Source organism: Spea bombifrons, chromosome 4 (assembly GCF_027358695.1).
Source record: "Spea bombifrons isolate aSpeBom1 chromosome 4, aSpeBom1.2.pri, whole genome shotgun sequence".
Classification (NCBI taxonomy): Eukaryota; Metazoa; Chordata; class Amphibia; order Anura; family Pelobatidae; genus Spea; species Spea bombifrons.
In genome coordinates, this window is record NC_071090.1 from 92,351,677 (window position 1) to 92,376,275 (window position 24,599).

General features: G+C 38.2%; 1 protein-coding gene across 1 annotated transcript; it reads left to right on the forward strand.

Moving 5' to 3' along the window:
* Positions 1 to 1,445: 1,445 nt before the first annotated feature.
* SLC24A1 (solute carrier family 24 member 1) lies at positions 1,446 to 22,694 on the forward strand. The gene is made up of 9 exons (XM_053464403.1): positions 1,446 to 2,435; positions 5,050 to 5,112; positions 6,168 to 6,276; positions 17,807 to 17,893; positions 18,835 to 18,947; positions 21,366 to 21,614; positions 21,930 to 22,019; positions 22,108 to 22,274; positions 22,445 to 22,694. The coding sequence occupies exons 1-9, from the start codon at positions 1,446 to 1,448 to the stop codon at positions 22,692 to 22,694; spliced, it is 2,118 nt and encodes a 705-aa protein (XP_053320378.1).
* Positions 22,695 to 24,599: the final 1,905 nt, after the last annotated feature.

Consider the following 24,599-nt stretch of genomic DNA (forward strand, 5'->3'; position numbering starts at 1 on the left):
ACGTTCATATTTTAGGTCTGAAAAGAAGGATATTTATTTTGCCGTACTAGAATTCTGACAGTGATAGGGCAAATTGTTTTGGTCTCCTGAAGTTGATCCCTTTATATCCTATTCACGGTAGATACAGGTTTACTTTCTATTAATGTACCATTTCTTATTCATTTGTCTTGGTATTGCCATAGTTCAGTTTCACCTATAGATAGATATGCTGACGATTTTACTACTTGAAATCACTAGATAAAGTAATTAAATAAAAGCACCATAAGATGTTGTTAGGTGGTTAATAGATACTTCACCCTAGTTTGGAAAATGTGAGATATACAGCCTGCTCTCATCTATCGGGCCCAAAAATGTGTCATTTCTATGAATAAATGAATTTTCATGTGAAATGGTGTTTATATTAAGAGATGAATAAGAGATATTGTTCATACGACATAACAAATGGACGGTAAAACCTCTGCAGATTTTCGCTATGCACCCATTTCTTAGTAGAAGAGACAAATATTGCACCTGTAGGAGGCACGTAAAATAATAGGCGTCAGTAATGAATCATGCTGCATTTAGTGAACATTTATTAGTAGTGTTAACTTATACTGCCCCAGTTAGGGTCACCGTTTGCCAATGGCAATACGTTCAGGGCACTAGACCTTCATTGTGCTAAACTGTGTGAATTCAGTTGACCAAAATGTATGTTTACATATGGAATATAATCAGAGTACTTTATATTATGTCTCCATGGTAACTATTTTCCGGAGCTTTTACATTAGTAGCATGTTGATCAGAGGGCCTTCATCTGCCTCTTTATACATCAATGCAGGGTTGCTTTCATAATAATTATTTATACTTACTGTACAAGACATAACTAGGTATGATGCAGTGTTGGATATTCTAGGCCGTTTTTTCATGAGTGGTGTTAGAAGAGGATTATGGAGCTTCATAACTGGAAGCCTAGTGCCAGGTAGCCATGTGTCTCCATTTTAGAACTGGTTGAGTGTGTAAGGGTATGAATTGCGTCAGTGTCCTCACACACTGTAAATGGAAAATGGCAAGATTGTAGAGAAAATAATGCCTGTACTACCAGTGGTAGAGGGATTTCTGGTCTCTTCCATTATAACATTTGATCAGGTATGTGGTATTCCAATCCTAGTTCCAATCGTACCTCATCCAAAAAAAACCTTTAGCTAAGCACTTAGAGGAAATGATTATTTCACTGTGCTGAAAACCCTAAAACCTATCATACCATTGTGTTAAAATGTGTGTATGTATTTTGTAGGTTTTCAGGCATTACCCTTCTGAGAACAATTCTTGCAAATTTCAAAACAAAGAAGATGGAGGTCAAGCATAGGAGAAAATGAACACTTCTTTTTGAGGAACAAGTCATTATTATAGAACAACTGGAGAACATTTATTTTGGCTAAGGCTGGTGTTTTATCTGGGCTGTTAACATGAAGTTACACAGGAGGAAACGACTTCAGTGGAACAGGATTTTGTTCATAATATGTGTGATGTTTCTATGTTCTTTATATCAATTGTCCGTTGACCAAAAGGTTGAATCAGAGCCTTGGGTAACAACTGCTGCAGAAGATCCCAGTTTTCCAATAGACGAAGACACAGTGTCTGTAAGAGAGCTAGTAAATCAGACTATATCTACAACTACCACTACTAGCACTACGACCGCCACCACTTCCACTTCTACCACCACCACCACCTCAGCAACCCATACTGAAAATGTCACAGAAAGGACCAAAACTAGGCATTGTATTTTTGTGGACCCAGACCCAATAACCCCTACCATCAAACCAAGAACAACCACTATTCTGTCTACCACCAAACCCCCATTGCCTCATGCCAAAGGAGAGTATCCAGCAGACCTGTTCAGCGTAGAACAGCGTCGGAAAGGATGGGTTTCACTTCATATCTTTGGCATGATGTATGTATTTGTGGCCTTGGCCATTGTCTGTGATGAATTCTTCGTCCCAGCTTTGGGTGTTATCACAGAAAAATTTCAGATCTCTGAAGATGTTGCTGGTGCCACCTTTATGGCAGCCGGTGGTTCAGCACCTGAACTTTTCACTTCTCTCATTGGGGTATTCATTTCTCACAGCAATATTGGTATTGGCACTATTGTGGGCTCTGCTGTATTTAACATTTTATTTGTTATTGGAACCTGTGCCCTGTTCTCCAGGGAGATTCTTAACCTGACCTGGTGGCCTCTGTTTAGGGATGTCTCCTTCTACATTCTTGATTTGATCATGCTTATCATATTCTTCTTGGATAATGTCATCCTTTGGTGGGAAAGCATTCTGCTCCTTACAGCCTATGGGCTCTATGTTTTCTTTATGAAAGTAAATGTTCAGGTGGAGGGCTGGGTTAAGGACCAGGTTTCCAAAAGGAAGAGACTTGTCAAAGTCATGGCCTTGGAAGACTCAACTAAGGTTTGTATTTATCATTTATTTTGATAAGGTGTTTCCCGTTTTTCTTATGAGCTCTGATTATATGCAGCGAGTATAAAAAGCTTTGCTTGAACTAATGTTTTTAATACATAGGTGTAGAACTGTGTATTTCTTTTTAAACTTATAGTAATCAAAATTATAACATGATGCGGTGAAGGGGCTTCGAAATTGTTACTATGTGTATTTCTCCAAAATACACAAATATGAAAGAAGTCTATCTGAAAATAATCTCTCGTTCTTTAGGTTCACATCTAAACAATATGCATTCTATAAAAATGGGATTTGGAGCCATGCTGGTTTACACAGTCTTTTATGAAACAACTAATGCTTGTAACATTGGTGTGACATGTTTGTATATCTAGAAAGGAATATAGATATTCCTAACGCTTGTGAGAATGTATGTGTTGACTCCTGACACCTTGTTAGAAAATTGGTGGTGTATGATCTAGTTTTTAGTGGGCGCTGAGAGGGCCAAAAAAGTAGTATACATGTCTGGTTCATTGGCCTCTAGTTGGGCTTCTCTGTAACAAAGAATTTGTCCGTGAAACAACTGCCTAAGGTATTCAACAAGTAAATTGAATTAAAATTTTAAAAAAGAATGAAAAAAGTACTATACTTACTAAAGAGTTATATTTTCTTCTGGCTCTAGTATTCGACTATTGACTGTTTAGCTGTTTGATAAATATCCTTTAAATTAGGTATACATGTGTACGATTCACAATTTGTGTAATTGTGGGCAAATCTTCATTGGTTCCCTGAATTTAGCAGACTTCATTTTATCTAACCTACCAATGCAATTCACATCATTACATTCTATTATTTGTATTTATAGGGAGCCACCAGATTCTGTATTGCTGTTACACTATGGGAGAGTGAAAATTTAAAATTTGCATAAATATATAACACGTTAAGATATAATTGTTGGTGCTATATAACTAAAAGATTTTAAGAAGAAGGAGAAAGAAAAAAATGGGGGGCCCTGATCTTCTGAGCTAGCAATCTATTAGGTGGTTGAGGGGGAAATAAGACTGTGGAAGAGGGATTGTTTAGGTAAAAATGACTTGAATGTAAACTCACCGTTTATGGTTTCCATCAGAATACCAACAAACACATAGCCCCTTCATTTTGGCTACTATGTTATTCTCGATTTATTTCAAGCCCCTTTTGCTCTTTCAGTTCAACTTTATTTTTTACATCAGCTTAGCTAATTAAGCTTGCTTGTCTTCATGGTTGGCTTTTCACTATCTTCATTGCATCTCTCTTCAGTTCTGCCCCCTTTCTAGTGTAATTTCATCACCTCACCCTGTACCCATTCAGTTCAGCTCTACACCACCCTTGGGAAGTCCTCATGACCTTCTAGATATAGGGTATGTATATATATATATATATATATATATATATATATATATATATATATATATATACTGTATATGCTACATTGGAGACAAAGTGTGTGACACTTTATGGGGCCATACCCCCTTTTACCAACCCATTTTTCACTATATTTCCTAATGACTGCCTAAAATCTTTTCTAGTGTGCTGGGGGGACACAAAGGTCTTCGTGCTTATGGCACATTGAATGTAAGTCCCTGTGTGTTTGCAGGCTGCTGGACATCCTTCTCCACTGGGCCCATGGTACTGAATTCTGGATGCCACTTGTTTAATGTGTGTGAGGTTAGCTGGTCTGATACTATCCCTCTCATTTGGAGTCTTGGATATTTAATGCCATGCACACGTCTTAGAGTTGTGCTTCCTGTCTACTTTTCCATGGTCCTGGTAGAAGAGTATATTCAATCCACTGTTTGTTTAGCTAAAAAAAACAGATCACAGTTATCCTCCTGGGAAATTATCCAAGTAGACACAGAAAAACTGTTTTGGATGTACTTGTGGTATACATGTGACTCCAACAACTATATTTCATATTGTGATGTAAGTTAATATAAGATGTAGCTGAACTTAATCTAACGTTGGTGAAATTAATGCAATTTTGCTTCATTACTTTCCTGGTGTCAGCATCCTGCTGTCAGAAGTTCATGCATTAGGAGTGTGTTAAAACTAATTCCTATCGCAGTTTCTCCTTGTGGCTGTACTTATAAAACATACTAGACAAGATAGCGTGCTGGCATTTGCCTAGCAGCTCTACATAGGAGGCACAGCATGAGCTTCTCTGTTTGTTCCCAGTGAACGTGATTTTATCATGTCCTGAGTAACTTAACCTACTCAAGCTTAAACATGCATATATGAGGTCTGCCAAACATGTACTTTAGGATTGCAGGTCAACTGGTCAACCAATGAAAATCTTGCCTACTGAGAAAAGTTTCAAAATATGTATAAATAGCGGAAATGGAAAACACCAAAGTGTAACAGTCAATGACGGTGCTTTATTGGCAGCCAGTAATGTCACCTTTAGTGTATGCCAATACACAGACAATGATTCCACTGTAGAAATACATTTTCTACAAATTGCAATAAATATATATAAATAGTTTTCTGGGGATAAAGAATCTTGGTTAGGTTGTATATATATATAAATATTTAAGCTGTGTGTAGTCGTGACTGATGGTGTTACCTGGCTGCTCTTCATGTCTATGTACAGAAAGGCAATGGGTCAGTTGCAGGGGATGAACCAAAGCCAACAGAAGACAACAACAGATTAAAGGTAGGTGATTGAAAGAGCTTAACACCTCTTGGTCTAATGTACGGAATGATCATTCATATAAACCTTCTGAATTCTGGTCCAGTGCTTTACAGTTTAATTAATCAAAAGTCTGAATGCTGTATCTCAGTACTGAAAAGTTGTTTAAACCTTATATGCTCCTGTATTTTAGTTTTCTGTCATTGTATGGCTTATCTTTAAGGTCAGAGTGTGAATTATTAACTGAAAGCCCAAACAGAGCCCAAGAACATTGCTTCTTGTCAACATTTTATCCGTGATGGCTCTGTATTTTTTTATACAGATCCATTTTAACGGGAAAGACTATTTGATTATAGATTAGAAATGAGGCAATCTGTATCAGTTTGTGATGTAGTAATAACTATGACTTTAGTGCCCTTTTTAACATTTGTAACAAGGAAAGCATTTACAATTCAATGCGGGCTATATTGTTGGGTCATACCGTATGTAACACTTTATACTCACTTCAAATGTTGAGTACCAAAGATGTATTTGGTGTGAGGCTTGATTGTGCGTGTGAAGGCTGTGGCCTTGGTATTGTTTATCCATTACAAAGAACAATATTAACCAAGTGCTATCTTGGTTAATGGTGAATAAAAAGCACATTATTCATAAATTCATAAAGCTAATTCAGTGGTCTAATTATATCCAGGGCCAGATTGTCCATAAGGGATAAGTAGGCTAGACTCTACAGGTGGACAAGTCAGTGTAGGCCTGAGCCAGAATAGACCATAACAAATGGAGCGAAATTAGCCAAGCCTACTTTAATACTATGCTATTTTAATACTTTCTGAATCCCTATTTTTCAGACACTTACAGATTCCAAGAAGTGTTTTTTAGGTCTGGTCTCAGGCTTCTGGGTTTACAACAAGAAAACAATGACGAAATGAGATGAGCCAACAGTTCTTGTCCACTATCAAATTCAATGTTTCCATTGTTATTTATCATGTCTTTTTCATTTTCTATTCATAACTTGAGTTTTATTGAGCTTAAGTCAGTTTTTGATCATATAAAGTAATGCCTGTTCCACCTCTGTGCAGCTGAAGCCATTCCTTACCAGAGGGGGAAGTTCGGCCTCTCTGCACAACAGCACAATCCGCAGCACCATCTTTCAGCTTATGATCCACACGTTGGACCCTCTCGGGGAAGGTAAGAAGAGTCCTTTCATCCCGTATTGTGAATTGACTAACTGACTGACTGACTTTTTGGACCTTTAGAGCCATGAAAGATCAGTCATCTATTGGTCATGCAATCTGTTTCTCAGCCATATAGAATAATTATGACAGTGTACATTGTAGACTGTGATGTGGATTATATAGACAGTGATGCTTAAATTTACGTTCAGCGTATAAGGGAAGATCATTTGCTCATTTACAAAGCAGACATCATACATTTTATAAAAAATCTATCTATATTAAGGCACTACTGACCCCATGGGAGTTCAAAACTGTCTTTATGTTGTGTTAACATTTTTCAATATATCCATAATGGGTGATTCATAAAAAATATTGCACGTACAGAAACAAACAAAAAGGAAAAAAAGTATGATTGTGATACTGTATTAATAGTATTAAAACAATGTTTCTTTAGTCCGACAGACAATCCCACCATAAAACGTTGTGAATCCAATAACAAATGTGTGCTCTTGCACCACCCCCACCGAAAAAAAAAAAATATTTACCATCACATCAGTAGTGACATACATGACAGACTTGTTTAAAAATTGGTAATTCTGTTATGGCTTAAGTGTTGCTGAACTTGTATTCCCATATTCTCTGTGTCTCACATTGTGCTGAATGGTTTGATAAAATATTAACACAACATATGGGGAGTATTTGGTTCTTAATTGCTTAACGTGAGTGCTATTTATCCTATAAATTAGGTAGTACCCCTACAGACTGCATATGCTGCTTCCCTCCTGCTGTGCTCTTGTTCAAGTCCTCTGCAGAACATCTGCATACATGCACTCACACTAACCTCAACCACCAAACCATAGCTCCAGTAATGGGCATATTAAGCTACCAGTGGCACTCAAGCTGCTGTGAGCTATAGATTCATGGGATGTTACACGGTTACATATAGTTACATAATTCATAAAGTTGAAAAAAGACCTAAGTCCATCAAGTTCAACCCTTCTACCTAACCTTCCTATTCTTGATCCAAAAGAAGGCAGAAGAAAACCCTAATTAAGCTACTTCAAATTCCTTCTTGTTAACACTCTCACTGAGCATTATGGGAGTAGTTGACACAAAGTTGGGTACTTTTGGCTGCCTATCCCTATAGCTAATACTGGTGTCTTTTAAGAAATGGAGTGATCAGTAAAGGGTGATCATTGTCTGTCAATCAATTGTTTATTCAGGTGGAATTGTTAGATTGTTTGCACTTGTTCAAATAGTTTGTTGACATGTACATGTGTAGTTCAGTAATTTCCCTTATGAACTAGGTAGCTGCAGACTTGTTATTAAGGACAGAAACATATTAATAGGGCATATCAGGTGAAAGTACCTAAAGAAGTCAAGTCAAGAGTAATTCTGACATGACAGCTTCATTGGCAAGTCACATTGTTAGGGAAAGTGGACGTCAATAATGTTATAGAGTCATATAGAAAGACACTCCAGATACGAGCAACAGAAAACGTAACTTGTTGATAGCAGTGGCTTTGTTATCAAATGATTTTCCAACAAATTGTCAGATTTGGTTGAAGCCAAGTTAATCCAGCAAAGAGTCACCTCAACTATTGCTAAATAATTTGACCTATGTAAGCACCTATGTAATCAGCCAGCATTTCAGATAAGTAAAAATGCCACTATGTCATATATGAACAAAGGGTGTAGAAAACTAACCACATCCTCCCTTTTATGAATGTATGTATTTGTCAACTGCATTCACATTATAGCTGGAAGTGTTGCCAAACGATATGTAAAATGCAACCTTTGGGTGGCTTTCCAAAAAGTCCGTACATACGTCTTTGCAATGTATGGAAAGAGACCTGGAATACTTTAGGCCTCGTATATATTCTGAATGATAGTGGAAAGGACCTTTTCGATTTAAGAGTAAAATAATGTCCATGAGGCTGACCTATCTTTCCCTGCTGTAGAAAGAGGGAGATAGAGAAAGAATTATGGAAACGTTTTAGCAGGAGTGAAAAAAAAATTGTATTGTAAGAATGCTTTCAAATTTTTTTTGAACAATCTTAATCAAATCAATACTGACTATGGACACTCTTTGGCAAACTCACAAACAAGGTAAGGTTGCTGAAGACACAAAAGTCATATACCATGGCAAGACTCATCAGCAATTTTTCTTCCAGGCAGAGATTTCAAGGTAGATAGGGGTTTCTAGATGTTCAGTCCAAGAACTTTTGAAGAAGCACAAAGAAACAGGCAATGTTGAGGACCATAGATACAGTTGGGAGATGTCCATCAGTGCCATTAGCTCTGCATTGGCAGAAAACAGTGATCTACTTGGGTCTTTTCACTGAGATTCCCATAAACTAATTACAAATTTACTATTCTTTATCTGTAGTGGCATTTTAAGCAAAGACACAATTGTACTTATTACAGACATTTGTTTGATATATATATATATATATATATATATATATATATAAATACTGTATATATACTATATATATATATATATATAATATATATATATTATCAGCGTATATGTGAAAGAATCAGAATTGAAGTTCTCCATATAATATTGTTACTTTTTTAATATTTCAGAACTGATCCAACAGTATACTTGTTGCTGACATTTTGATATAATTGATGCTGACATTATCCCATCTTAACACGGTGACGTTTTTCAGAGTATTCCGCAAATTAAAGTTTACATTTCAACGTGAAAATCTTTGTCTCTGGCTACATCTCTGTCATTCAGTGGCCTACTTGCTGTAAAGGGATTATCTCCTTGGCTTTCGAGTATAGTTTAAAAGAGATTGAAGCTAAGTAGATAAATGTAAATTATGTTTAGTGTGCTAGGTTATGGAGGGGAGGTGAGAACCTGGGAGACATGGAGACTAGATACTGGGAATGTGTAAGCAAACGTAGCTCCTAAGAAAACGGAACCAGTTTATCTGTACTGGAACATATTTATAATCAGACTTGTTTGTACCTATGTAACTAGCACAAGTGTGATCTACAAGGGAGCTGCTGAAACATAGATAGTAGAGATTTGTGGATGTTGTCTCACAGACCTGGACTAACCATCTGGTAAACCAGGCAAGTGCTCGTGGGATGCTGCCATATGACGTGGGTCACTTACCTTTGCTGGCGCATGTGTGGCAGATCCTTGGTTTTAATGTATGGCTGCGTGCTGCACGAGTGTAAGAGTATAGAGTGAAGGAGTGTATATGCAGCCACCAGTCCAATCCTGTTGTACAATATCTCATTTCTTTCTCTTCTCATACTACTTATTCTTTTCATAGACAATGGTCAAATCACCCTTCTATACAATCTTGGGAGTGTTTCAGGCTGCCATCGCAGCCAAAGCAAAATGAAACTCTTAAAAATGTAACTCCGATATAATTACCACAATACCATTGATTTAGTTCATATTATTTTCTTTTACGTGTGCACTTGTGATCTTTTGCAAGTAATTTTGGTTCAGTTTGCAATTAATGATGATGCTTTGACCACTTTGAAACAATCTCCTTCTGGCTCACTTCACGTTTCACTAACCTTATGTTTCACGTCATATGCCAATATTCACTTCAGATTTACATCAGAGCTTTATCTGCATTTGATGCTTTACTTTGGTGAACATATAAAATATTATAGATTTTAGTGCCTCTTCCATACTGTTAGCAAATCATTCAGTTACAGATCAATACCATGTCAAAATAAAGCACATTCTCATAAGCACACACAAACACACACTAGGACTCTCTATGAACCTCTTCATTCCTGGGCTGTCCCAGTGAAACCAAGATGGGTGTACTCAACACCAATACAACATTCATAATAATAAGGTCCAAATATATTAGCAACTACAGCAATTGTCCATCTACAGTTTCATTCAGGAAACTAGTTGTGGTGCCCATTGACAAAATTGGCTAAAGAATAGAGATCAGGTGCTGCTGTCATTTATATAGTCATTTATATAGTAGAGTATTTTAGAGTGATGATTTACACTCTGGTGTGAAAGATCAGGAAAGAAAAACAATGATTTCAATTGGGGTCCAGAATACTTTTAAACAAAGGGGAAGTTATGATACAGAATCTCTTGCCTTCAACAATTGGGTTATAGGCATACTTTTACCATTACTATTCTGTTTGTTCCAGCGCAGGGATTACAATTCATAGTCTTTTAGACCATTAATGTGGATTTCTCGGTGTAATTTCTATATTCTAAATCCCACGTATGAAATTATAACTAACCCTTGGTGCTGTAGTACTCAATATAAAAAGACAGTGATAACCCACTAACAAATTAAACAGTTATTACCAATTACTACAGTTTACAAAGGTAAATTTTACTACTGATTCATAGTGATGGTTTTGTACCATTATTTTATTTGTAATGCTTATTACAGGAACTATTAGCTAGTGTATATATATATATATATATATATATAAATATATATATTATGATACCCCGAGAGTTAAGCCTCTGGAGTGTTGCATTTAGTGAATGAGTTGAAATCTATAGTCACATGAAAATGCTTTGCATTTTCGACCTTCTTATCCTAACCAGACCTTTTCCAAATATCCCTCCTGTCAGGTGTATTAGTGCTCAGATTAATGAGAATCTTGTCAACCCTGGACAGCAGCCAAGAGCTCTGAGCCTTATCTGCTTAATCCTGATATTGAGTGATCCGCAGATCTGTGTGGCCTCAAGCTTCTGTCTCTTTCTATTACCAACATCCACGTACCTGAACTGTCAGCCTGTCCATTCATTTCACGATGCGTAGATGCATGATGGGGTTGCCCATGAGTTCAAAGCAAAATGAAACTCTTAAAAATGTAACTCCGATATAATTACCACAATACCATTGATTTAGTTCGTATTATTTTCTTTTACGTGTGCACTTGTGATCTGTTGCAAGTAATTTTGGTTCAGTTTGCAATTAATGATGATGCATTGGCCAACATACACTACTTAGGCCTAATGTACATTTAATGGTTATATTTTCAGATGTGGATCTGAGCAATTTCTTCTTATATTAACTCTCAATTTATAGTTCTACAGAGTTGAGTGATATTAAAATACACCCACTTGCCTCCATGTCAGATTTTCGAATGAGAAGACTGTGCAAGTAAATTCCGAGATCTCAAGAGATTCAGTATGCTGCTACCTGTACATATTGAGGGATTAATTATTTGCAATCCTCTCTCTAATGATTACATGACATAATAGGTCTAATGCTGGGTGTGTTCAGTTGAAAAGTAATTGAGGATTGATATACGGATAAAGAGTGTGTGGGTAGGGGCAGAAAAGATGCACCTGACTGGTGAGGCACATGAAGGATGAAATGTGTAGTGACCTCAATTAATATTGCCACCCTTGGTAAATATGAGCAAAGAAAGCTGTGAAAACATGTCTTTATTGTTTAACCCTTTGATCTTTCCTTCAAAAAATACAAAAGAAATCTGCTCTTATGGATATCAAACAATTGCAAACACAACACAGGTTTAGCCAAAAAAAAAAAAAAATTCAAATATATGTTTGGCGCATTTATTGGTACCCTTTTTGCCAAGACATTGTGCTACCTCTCTTTGCCAAGATGACAGCTCTGAGTCTTCTCCTATGATCTTTCACATTGCGAGGTCGATTCTGGTGGACTCTCCTCTTTAGTTCAACCAACTGGTTTTCTATGGGGTTTAAGTCAGAGGACTGGGATGGCCATGGTAACCTTGATATTATGGTCAGTAAACCATTTTATGCTGATTTTAATGTATGGTTTTGATCATTGTCCTGCTGGAAGATCCAACTACAGCAAATTTTAAGCTTTCTGTCAGAGACAGTCATTTAATATCTGTTGATATTTGATACAATCCATGATGGCATTTATCCTAACAAAATGCCCAGGTCCTCTAGCAGAAAAACAGCCCCAAAACGTTAAAGAGCCACCACCATATTTAACCGTGGACATGAGGTACTTTTCCATATGGCTACCGTTCTGTGTGCACCAGACCCACCACTGGTATTTATTACCAAAAAGCTATATTTTGGTTTCCTCTGACCATAGAACCTGATTTCATTTGAAGTTCCAGTAGTGTCTTGCAAACATGATGGTTGAGTTTGTTTTTGGATGAGAATAGATGCTTTTTTTCCTGAAACCCATCCAGTGCGTTGAGGTAATATAGACACATGTCCTCTTCCAGGGTAATCCATTACATTTCCAATTGTAATTTTTGGCCTGATGGTGGAAATTGACATTTTTAATGCTTTTACTATTTTCTCATAGCCACTTCCCATGTTGTGAAGCAATTCCTTGGTCTTACCCATTGCGATGAATGGGAATTTGGCCTTTGTGATACCTCATATTAATACCCCTGTGAAACAGGAAGTCATGGTTAAACTATTTCCTCTTCCTAGTCACTCAAGGTGTACTATAATAGGTAAAATATTAATGGGAATATACCTTGAGAGCAGAGTATTTTGTGTATTTTTTGATACAATAAACAATAAGGACAATTTGTTACAGCTTTCTTTGCTCATATTTACCAAAGGAGTCCAATACTAGTGGAGGGCACTGTATCTCTGGGGTCACTTCTTTGCCTTTTGGCTAAAGTCAAGTGAGTACTTGTTGGGGGGGGCTTGGTCTGGCCTTAAGGCTAAGGATGCAAAGACGCCTGAGATGTGTTTTTGGAGTCCACCAATTATGTCCAACTGGGCGATTATCACTGGATGAAAGGTGTATCTGAGCATCAAGATCCAGACCTCCCTTAGTTCTTCCTTCGGGGAATGTTATCCCCAGGAAGAAAATTGGGGATCTACCATTGTTTGTGCTTTATAAAGGCACAACCTAGGGACAGAAAAGCTACTTGCCTCCTCTCGTGCTCTGGGAAACACTGCTCCAGACTAGAGACAATTTTGTTCTACACGCTCAGTCCAAACTGATAACATTAACAATAAATGAACAACTTTTAATTAAGATTTACCAACAACTAAAGTTATGGTGGATAAAGGGGATGGAAAACTCTTCCACTTAAAATTAAGGGGGTAGTAGAAGTATTAATAAACACTCATCTACAGACACCAGACAAGCCAGAAGGCTTGTTTTTCCCTCAGAAATCTCATGGTGCTGCCACAACCAAAAGGGATTCTGGGTAGGAACATGCAAATAAGGTTAACAATAATCACCTTTTGCCTATATATCCACTTTATACATGGATCCCTTGAAAGTAATTGCCCGCTGTACAAGACAGCCTTTAGACAAAACTCGGGTAAGAGGTGCAGTAGCCAGATCACCGCTCATGGACAGCTGTTACGTGTTACCATGAGATTTCTGAGGGTTAAACAAGCCTTCTGGAGTGTCTGATGTCTGTAGATGAGTGTTTAATAATGCTTCTCTACCTAATTAAGATTTAGAGAGCCAGATTAGTCTCTGCTGTATATATACTGTATATTAGTCTCATGCTGTATATACTTTTTGGATTGTTAGCATATTACAACTGGCATATTACAACTGTTTCCAGTCAAGTGAGTGCATTACATTCTATATCTTTTGTTAGTATATATATATATATATATATATATATATATATATATATATATAGTGTGAATATATCCATCTGCTTTGCTTCTGGAGGTCTCTAAATCAGCTCTAAATCAGCCCAGTTGAATTGCTTAGAATACCACATTATTTGAATAATGGTTAAAGTCTGTACATAAACAAATGGTTTCATGTAAGTTTTATGTGACTCTGATATAGATTCAAACAGCACCAAGATTGATTATGTAAGAGTAAATAAAGATTCCCTCCATGCACTAAACCCAAAAGCAGTTGTTTTGTTTGTTTTTAACTAAGTTATGGATTATGAGGTGTGAATAAAACTTCAACTGCACAGTCTTCTAGGGTTAGGAAGGACTCTGAGCCGCATTCTTTGCTTAAAAGGTTGGGGTCTTTTTATTAAAATCCAAAAGTAGCAGGTACAGGAAAGAAACAAAACAAACACCATGTAGTGCCATCCAGCAGCTTCTCGTTTAGCTCTCTTGGGAGAAAATAATCATCCACCTCAGCCTAGCCTTAGCCTGCTTTGCATAGCTAAACACCTTTGTACATCTAACCAGCCCACAGATGTCCCCAATCAATTTCCCTCGGACAATGGAACCAGTTCTTGTGGGCCAGACCCTTGAGTGTATAAACACCCAGGTGGTGGGATAGAGAACAAGCCCACCACGCTCTTCTCGATACTGTACTCCAGGAACTCAAAGAATGCTAAATTATTGGATTTACATTTCCTTGGCTGTATGAAACCCTCTAATTTGCCTAACATGAAATCTCTTTTCCTCTAACATGTGAATATTCTTGTACATGGTCATCATATCCCCACATAGGTGTCTTTTCTTCAAAGTAAACAAGCCCAATCTGAGTCTTTGTAGCTGAGATATTTCCTTTAAATAGACTTGTTACCCATCTCTGAATCCCTTCCGGTTCCATGATGCCTTATTATGAACTTGTGATCAAAACTGTAGTAAAATTCAAGATGTTAGTCTTACCAGTAATATCTTAAGAGACAATATAAGGTTTCCATCACATAAACTCATTTTAGAGAGTGGAGATAAGTGGAACATTCTTCCAGCAGAAGTAGAAACGTTAATGCGTTAGGCACAAGGGTCGATTAACCAATCATGGTTAAATTGAGGTACAATCCATCATAACTATAAAGTTTGTACCCCTTTGAAAAACCAACCCTGTGCTCTATAAATCCAAACCCTTGTTACGCTTCAGTCATGCATTTATGTCCTTGATCTCTTGCTGCCTTTCTGCTGTAGTGGATGACACCGGTAGTATATCAGAATCCTAAATTCCTAAAATTATATTAAGCACTTTCCGACTTCTTCTGACTTGGTACACATAGCCTCTCCCAATAACAGAATCTGCAAGATGCCAAGAAAGTGAAGAGTTATTCTGTCTATACGTTTAGTCACCATACCATGATAGAGAGGGGCAAATCTGTTTTGGATTGTGGCTACCCTGTTTACTCCCAACTGGTGGTCCCCTGGTAGATCTCCTTCCTCGTTGAGAAATGCTCTGCAACAGTATCGAGGTTACCAGCCTCCCTCAGTGTTGCAGTTTGTCTGTGCAGATCTCCAGTGCCTTATTCGCAGACATATCGTTCTTTTTCTAAATTTGCATACCTATGGCAAACCATATTTTAATAAAATAATGTCAAAATATGAGTATTGCAATATAATAAGATACATTTTTACTGAACTAACATTCAATGGATGAGCTTTCAAGAATATCAACTTTCTTTTTTCAAGTCAAAAACATTTTTTTTTACATATACACTACTGGCCTCAGGGCCACCATCAGAAATCTTTGGTCCCAGTAAATCCTTAACGCCTGAGCCCCCATGTCCTTCCCATCAGCCTGCTCCATGTCCATCCCACTGTCCCACCTATTGCTCCACCTATCAATCCGCCATAAGTTCCTTCCGTAAGCACACCTTATGAGCAAAAGGGCAACACAGTTTAATACCCACTCACTCTACTACTGTACACTTTCTTTCTCCTGCTCCTCCTCTCCCCCTCCATGGCGCCACTAGCCTTAGGCTCACCCAGCTGCACATGTTAACAACAAATAATAACACACATGCACTCTTGCTAACATCATGCATCTACACACTCTAACACCATACACTCATGCACAGGCATGCTTACCACATACAACAATACTCACAAACTCTAACTCTACATGTGGATATACACACTCATGCTAATGCCATACAGTAACATATGCAACACCATCCGCACACACGCTAACACCACACCTTTATATACATGCACACACTATCCAACAACATACAGAACTACCCACCCGCTGACTCTAACACTGTATATATATATAAATATATACATGCACACACAGAATATAGTGATATATATCATATACAGTATACTGTATATACAGCGTTATATAAAATACACACACTGACTGTAACACAACAGTACAGTACATATAAGTACGCATATACACACACACACACACACACGCCGCTGCCTCTCTACTCAGTGAAGCAACAAAAACCGCCTGGGCCCTGTGCAAGACATATGGTTGGGACCCCAACCTCCTCCTGTACACACACAGTAACATATTTACACATATAAAATACAAACTAACATACCGGTACGTAAGCACACACAACCATATGTAATTACACACAGAGTAACATACTAACATACACAAGTGAAATGTGAGAGAGCATGGCGGACGGATCCGGTTGTACCAGTCATACCCCCCAAATGGCAGCCCTGACTGGACTATCCCAAGCTATTATTAAAATATTAATAATTATGTGGTTACGTTTGGGGATGTTCATTTTGATGTAAGACAGCATGACAAACATACGGTGGTACAATGATATCACTAATGTTCAATAATCATGGAAACATGTTACTAGTCACAAAAAATATAGGTTTTCCATATGTATATTCAGAACGCTTATATACTGAAACAGGTGAAATCTTCCTCCCATTAACAGAGCAGATTAGAAGATACCTGTAAATAGATGGGCTGTGCTTCCAGCATAAACAAAGCTGGATATTATTTACAATGAACACTGTAAAAGTCTGAAACGTGTGACCTAGATCAGTGGTGAATGCGAGAACTCTAGGGATTTTAAGATTTAAATGGATTAAAAGTTTTATGGATGGGCAGAACATGGGGCAGGAAGCGGGCATCACCCAAGCTGCTCTCATACCCAGAAAAAGAAGACACTGCTCTAGAGTCCAGGAAAAACAGGGCTCTACCTCAAGACTTTAGGTCAAGCCCGGAGAGTTCCTAGGTAGGACTATTATTCAAAAACAAACATGTAGCCCCGGAACATCACAGTGCAGTTCCAGTTCCCAAAATGACAAACCTCTTCTGTCCCAAATATTTGTTAAGTGGAAACACCAGGTTGCCATCCTGGTACTAAATAATCACCAGTTCCTTCTGCCATAAAATCATTGTGATTTCACAACTATGTATCAATCCCTCTAGTCTTCCAAGTAGTATGTTCTGCCTTGATTTAGGGAGATGGACTAGACAGTTTAGTGTTGAATGGTTATGACCCCTCAGAAGTCCAAAATTAGTATTGGGCCCCTTGCATTTGTAACACTTCTTACTGGGACTAGAGCTTTTGTGATCTTTCACTAGCCTTGATTTGCTGGTTTTGGTGGATCTTGTAGTCTAATCTCAAATTGCTGCTCATGTGTACACTCTAATAGTTAGAACGCTACTCCCTAAGTGCTAGGTGCTGTATCGTACACAGTTATGGACTGCTATGATCATATACCTTTTCCTAAAATCTGGCTCATTCTTCCACTGCAGCCAGCTCCTCGTCTCAAGACCTACCATTAACTGAGTCTCAGAGCAGTATGTACAGTATGCGTGTGGCGTAAATGGGTAACATACAGCAGTTTTCTGTGTAAATGAGTATACAGTATGTGTGCATAGTATATGTGTCAGCACCTGTGTGTACCGTACAAGTGTGCAGTAAGTTCCTTTTCTTATTTGCAGCTAAATTTAAAGACAAGGCTGAAATCATGAACAACCTGGCCAAGTCTAAGGTAGAAACAGATGTCAAAAAAGGAGTGAAAACCAAAGGTGAGAAAAGGAGACTCTTTAATACCCGCTCCACTGGTCTCTCTGGCTCTCAACGTAACAAGACTGATCAGGGTGTTGCGGTGCTAGTTCAGTGCAAATTAGGGTGACTTTAGAGGCGTAACAATAGGACACTATAAAGAATCCAGCTACACCTTTAATTATATTAAAACTCATTTGTTGAGACTCGTACAAGCCTTTGATCCTATTTTAGGGCTGCCAGAATTTGTTTAATCTTCTTCATAAAATATGAAGTGTCTTCTTTCTGTATATAATATTGGACTTTAATAAGTGCTGTATGGTTTGCTGAATATTTTTATTTAGCAAGGAAAAGTGAGCCCAAGAACGGCAAAATTGCACTATACCACACTGAAATATCTATATCGGCCCACTAATTCACCCAGTTCAGATCATGCAAATACACGCCCTGCTATTATTATTTTATTTTCATCGATCCCCAGTCTTCCTGATTTTCCAACTATAGGTAAACATGAATACCAACACAGCACACAGAATGCATCTCTGCCCTGAACTTCCAGCCTTGTCTCAGCCTTTCCTCAAATTCCTTATTTTCCCTGCTTAGCTGCACCCCGGTGGCAAACATCCCGGCATATACCCCATGTATTTAATTTGCACTTTTTTGATCATTAAAATGCAGTGCATTAAAGAGAAACCTCACAGGAAGGTTTAGCCTGCATTGTTGAAGGCAAAGCATGTGGCTGAGCGCAAGGGCTGTGGAATAGTCCTGCAGGGATGGACACTAATGCTCTGCAGGGGTTTTAATAATGCTTTGGCCATCTGCACTCATTTTCTTCAATGCTATTGAGTACAACGGGGAAACGTGACATTACGAGTGACGGAAAACCTTTAATATTTAATAGAGAATGTTCATATTATCCAAAACTGAGCCCTGCACCTGAGCTGTCTTCCACATCTCCTTGCAGACGAGAAGAATGATGGTGAGGTTACCAACACGGTGAACGTACAGGTGACACCGGCTACCGGCTCTGAACCTTCCAAGGAAGCAGAGGAAGAACGAGGAGACGAAGATGCTCAGGTAGTGTCTCTTTTAAAAGTTATAAGTAAATCTTCTACATATGCGTATACAGTACTGTGTAAAAGTTTTAGGCAGGTGTGAAAAATGTTGTAAAGTAAGAATGCGTTAAAATAATAGACATGTTAATACTTATCATTTTCATCATTTAACAAAATTTAAAGCGCGTGAACAATCTTAATCAAATGAATATGAATGAATTTATGAAGTGCTGATATATGAGATCATATCCTCTACCTTCCATTATTACGTTGTGTGTCTGCTGCTTGGCACCACTCTGCTTACAGTTGCTGAGTAAGGTAGAGGAGTGAAAGGTCCATTCAAACTCATTCCTATATCAGGAATACCAATTACAGGAAGTACAGGAAACAAACAACGCTGATTCATTATTCAGCTAGTAATTATATCCCACTATGTCCTACCTATTTTATAATTTACAAGCATTAACCATTGGATTTTGCTAATGTCCAATCCATATCCCTCCAATCCATGCCTAGTATCAGTGCCAGGGTGTTTTATTAGCGTATAGGAAGAGAACACATTTCTAATATCAAGTCCCCTGATGGAATGTTATGGTCACTCTGGCTTTTAATTAGATAATGTATAATTATTAAGTGCTAATTCATAAGGTTCTGCCTTGTGTAGTAATTCTATACAGGACTGAGGGTATTGCTGTGAGCAGTGAGGATATCGAGGAGGCAAAATAAGCTTTAGAACTCATTCTCTGTGCAGTTGATTCAACAATTACAAAAATCTTCCAAGGTGTTTTGTTGTGGCAGGTTGTCTTTTTAAAATGTAATCTAATTATGTTTAGCAACAACTTGTCATAGATGAGAAATACATTTAATAATAGTGGTTTATGAGATTTGTTGTGCTCTTGATCAGGTTATGTCACGTTGTTCTTTAACTGGAAAGCAGATTTAGAGGCATGGATGGAGTCCATTATGAAAGGCATTAATTAACTTGGAAATTGTGTGAATAGCTGAAATGCAGTTACACAATAAGCTCACTGGATGGTGCTCTTTAATAAGACAAGGTTTTCAAGCACCCAAAATTTAATAGCTGGGGAGGCCTTATTCCTCAGGTTTAAAGATTTATCATATGGGCTAATTTGCTCTCAACTGAACAAAGAGGTTGTAGGGTACAGACCCAGACATGATGGGATGTGTGTTTTTTTTATACAAGCATATTCGAGACATGGAAGATCAGATCTTTGTGTCTTTGCACATCTCTGTATATATCTTTACATTTCTGCTCTCAGTCTGTCAACTAAGGTGGCAACATTAGCCATGTTTTCCATGACACCCATGATTTACCAGCACAGGTAAAGTGCTGCGCCCTGCAGTATGTAGGATGTATAAGTGAGTAATTGCCTTCCATGGGTTTATACATCCCACATGCTACATGGAGAGCAAGTTCCCTGTGCTGGTCAATCATATGTGAAAATTATGTGTGTCAACTGGAATCATTGCAGTGTCAACTCGTTTTCTTAAAAACATCCTAAGATTGTGTGCTTGGTGACCATGAAGATCACAGGAGATCAGGTCATAAGACAGCCTGGAGTTTTCCCTCCTCAACAGGAGCCAGAATGGCTGTCTCTGTGCTGGTAGATTTAGTGTAATGGCACTCAACGCAAGCACCAGTACCAGTTACACTTGCATGACAGTGAATGCCCAAGTCTTTGTTGTTTCCACCAGAAACATTGAACAATGCAAAAGTGTTCCCAGACGTTCCATCTCTATTGGGACCTCTAATGACCCCTTCCTCCTTGCAGATGATGGCATATGTAGTGTCATCAACAATGTAAGGCTATCCTATGATCAGCTGCAGTTGGGAATCAAGTGAAAACAGGGTCATACAGAGAAAAATAAAATAGCAAAAATAAGTAAAATTAAATTAAAACATAATTGAAAAATGCGTAATAATAATACAAAATTGAAAGATAAATACCGGTAATAAAAGGGTACAAACTGTACAATGTAAGAATGTAGTACTTTCCTAATATACAATTGTAAAAAAAAAAAAGTTTCTTATCCCTGTTCTTCAGTTTCTGACTGTTATAGGAGCTGACTGTGTCCAAAAAGCACACTCGGCTCCTTACTGTCTAACCAGTCCCGTCAGAGACCAGCTTCAGCAGGTGGAAGCGAGCGCCAGCAGGCACGTAAAGCAACCCTTTTCTTCTAAAGTCTTAAGGAGACAATTTGGCGAACCGTAGTTAAATATAAGTTCTTAGTAGTCAAAAAAAAGCTTGATGTTACTTGTTTTTGAATCATGGGCCTTATTGCAAGTGAAATTAGATGGGGCTGGTCCTTCATAACACATAGCTAGGTTTTATGAAATGTTTCAACTCTCCTGTTAGATGTTGAATGTGAATTATAGCTTATTCATGCACAAATTCTGCACTTTGCTCTGATTTCACAGAAAAACACAGGAGAGGAAGGTGACGGAGGTGGCAGCTCTGGCAGCAGTGGTGAGGACAGTGACGATGATGACAGTGATGATGATGACAGTGAGGACAATGATGATACTGATGAAGATGAGGAAGAAGAGGAGATTGATGAGCCTCTGTCCCTTGAGTGGCCGGACACCAAGAGGAAACAGATCACATACCTACTTCTACTGCCAATCGTATTCCCTCTGTGGCTCACAGTTCCTGATGTCAGAAGCCCAGTAAGAAACACACTAGGTTATGTCCTGTGCTCCGCAGGCCCAGCTGGCCATGTCAGGGTTGAGGGGATGCAGTTGTGATGTCTGCCCAGTTGTACTAGGTGCTTTTAATATACAAATGTAATCCTGTGAAATATATTGGCTGTTAATCCGGTTCAGACAAAAGGGCTGTCAAAATATTTTGCATACCTTTGGAGAAGGGAAAAGAATGGAGTACAAAGAGAATCGGCAATCAGACTTCTGCAAGTGTTTGTGTCTGTTACTTAAATATATTCTGATTTAAGCAAACAGAAGCCATCTATGCCATTTATTTTTCAGAAATCCCGGAGGTTGTTTGTGTTCACTTTTCTGGGGTCCATATTATGGATTGCTATATTCTCATACCTGATGGTATGGTGGGCCCATCAGGTAAGTGTTCAGAGAGGTGGACGGTGCTAGCGATCTGATCAGTTCATACAGTTTACTTTAACACAACTGTGTATCATGTTCCATTCAGGTGGGGGAAACAATTGGGATTTCTGAGGAGATAATGGGACTGACCATCTTGGCTGCTGGCACCTCCATTCCTGACCTCATTACCAGTGTCATTGTGGCAAGAAAGGGCTTGGGGGACATGGCTGTTTCCAGCTCTGTCGGCAGCAACATTTTTGATATTACAGTAGGGTGAGTACTCAAGGTGTTCAACTTGTTTGTGTGCTTTATATTAGCCATGGATGAAAACATGATCTGCATAAATAGCATCTAACATCTTTGGCTCCACATTAACTACAATGTGCAATTTAGGTTCCCCAAGCAAGTGACGCTAACACATTTATTCTCTTGTTTCTCACCAGCTTGCCGGTTCCTTGGTTCCTGTTCTCAATGTTTAATGGTTTCAGCCCTGTGGCAGTCAGCAGCAATGGATTATTCTGCGCCATTGTTCTCCTCTTCCTCATGCTCCTCTTCGTCATATTTTCTATCGCTTTTTGCAAATGGAGGATGAACAAGTTCCTGGGATTCACCATGTTCATACTGTATTTTGTGTTTGTGATCGTCAGCGTAATGCTGGAGGACAGGATTATTGTGTGCCCCATCTCTATATAACACTGTACAGTGTCCCAAATGCCCTATAGTATCACACAGATACAGTCTCCCCTTCTGTTACAGGGTCCATGAATTGTCCACATGGTGCAGTCATACAGGAAACATAACAATGAATATATTTTCTTATATCTATACATATACACATATATTTCTACCACAAATAGTAAATGTAATTGTACAAAGCCAGGAGGAAGATTCTACCGTTGCACATCAAACAACTGTGAGCAATAAGCTCCTTTATTGTTATATGTCTGCAGACATGGTTCCTGTGTACATATTCATGCTGTTCTTAGAATAATTTCATTATGTTATCATTAGAGACGTCTGCCAAGCCATATGTGCACCTCTAAGGGAACTGCAGTAAATATTTAATATATAATGATTAAATAAATACTATTGTGCAAAGTTTAGGCAGCTGCAAAAAAATGCGTAAAGAAGAGTCCTGAAAGTGATGGTATAGCCACCACAGAGTGTTCGTAGGCAATAGTGAAGCATGCTTGGGGCTTCATTTCTGCAAATGGATTGGGGGATTTGGTCGGAAGTAACGGTCTACTCAACGCCAAGAACTACAAGAAGATTATTACCCATCATGCAATACCATACAGAAGACATCTAATGTCCCCAAATGTATTCTGCAGCATGACGATGACCCCAAACATACAACCAAAGTCATTCAGAACTATTTTCAGTGTGAAGAACAACAAGGATTCCTGGAAGTTATGGTATGGCCCCCACAGAGCCCTGATCTCAACATCATTGAGTCATGATGGGATTACATGAAGGATGAGAAGCAACGAAGGCTGCCTAAATCCACATAAGAACTGTGGTTAGTTCAACAAGATGTTTGGAACAACCAACCTGCCGGGTTCCATAAAAACTGTGCAAGTGTACCTAGAAGAATTGATGCCGTTCTGAAGGCAAAGGGTGGTCACACGAAATATGGATTTGTTAGATTTTTCTTCTGTTCACTCACTTTGTATTTTGTTAAATGATAAAAAATAAACTATTAACATGTCTATTTTTGAAAGCATTCTTAAATTACAGCATTTTTTCATATCTGCCTAGAAGTTTGGCTCTGTACATCTGTAAATATAATCTGCCATTGCATCTCTTACATGCTCTTCAGAGTTGCCTTTTTCTTAAATATACACCCTTCTATGTTCAAAGGCAGCGGTTTCTGAGGTAACACTTCCTCGGAAAATAATTCAGGGAACCCAGATGTTAAAATATAGGCGTGTGCTATTACTAAGGTCATTTTGTACATTTACAAATACATAAATAAATGCTTGAGTATTTTTAGGGAACTTGATGTTTTCAATAGGAAGCTGTATATCTTCGCACAACACATTTTACAAGGTTAGATACTTCAGGAAGTACAGCGTGCAAAGAGAAATTGCTTCCTCTACATTCAAAGATCACGATGAGGGGATGCTATAATTAATACTTTAGGTGACCGTGCTAGCAATGCTGCCTGCCTAATTTAGAAAAGAATCTTCTTTAAATGTCACCAAAGGAGCATTAAAATGGGTTGAGATCAAACTACTGACTTGACAGCTTACTGTTCCTGTCGGATACACTTTTATTGCTGTGTCAGCGTTTTACATTGTTATGATTATAGGAGTTACAGCACTATGCAGATATTTCAGATTAGCCTTGCATAGGCCCAAAGTCTATACAATATTAACAGCAAAACATTTTTGATTTATCATATTTTTATTTGTAAAGCACCCGCAAAATCTCTAGCACTGGTATGTTTACTAAAGTGAAAAAAAAATATTGATTCAAAAGCAACAGCAACAAACTTAGGGATGGCACGCTCATGTAAGGAGAAACTATTAGTAGACTGTAGTCAAGAAGCTATATTTTAGGAGTGTTTACCTTGCCCAAGACAAGCAATATTCTCGA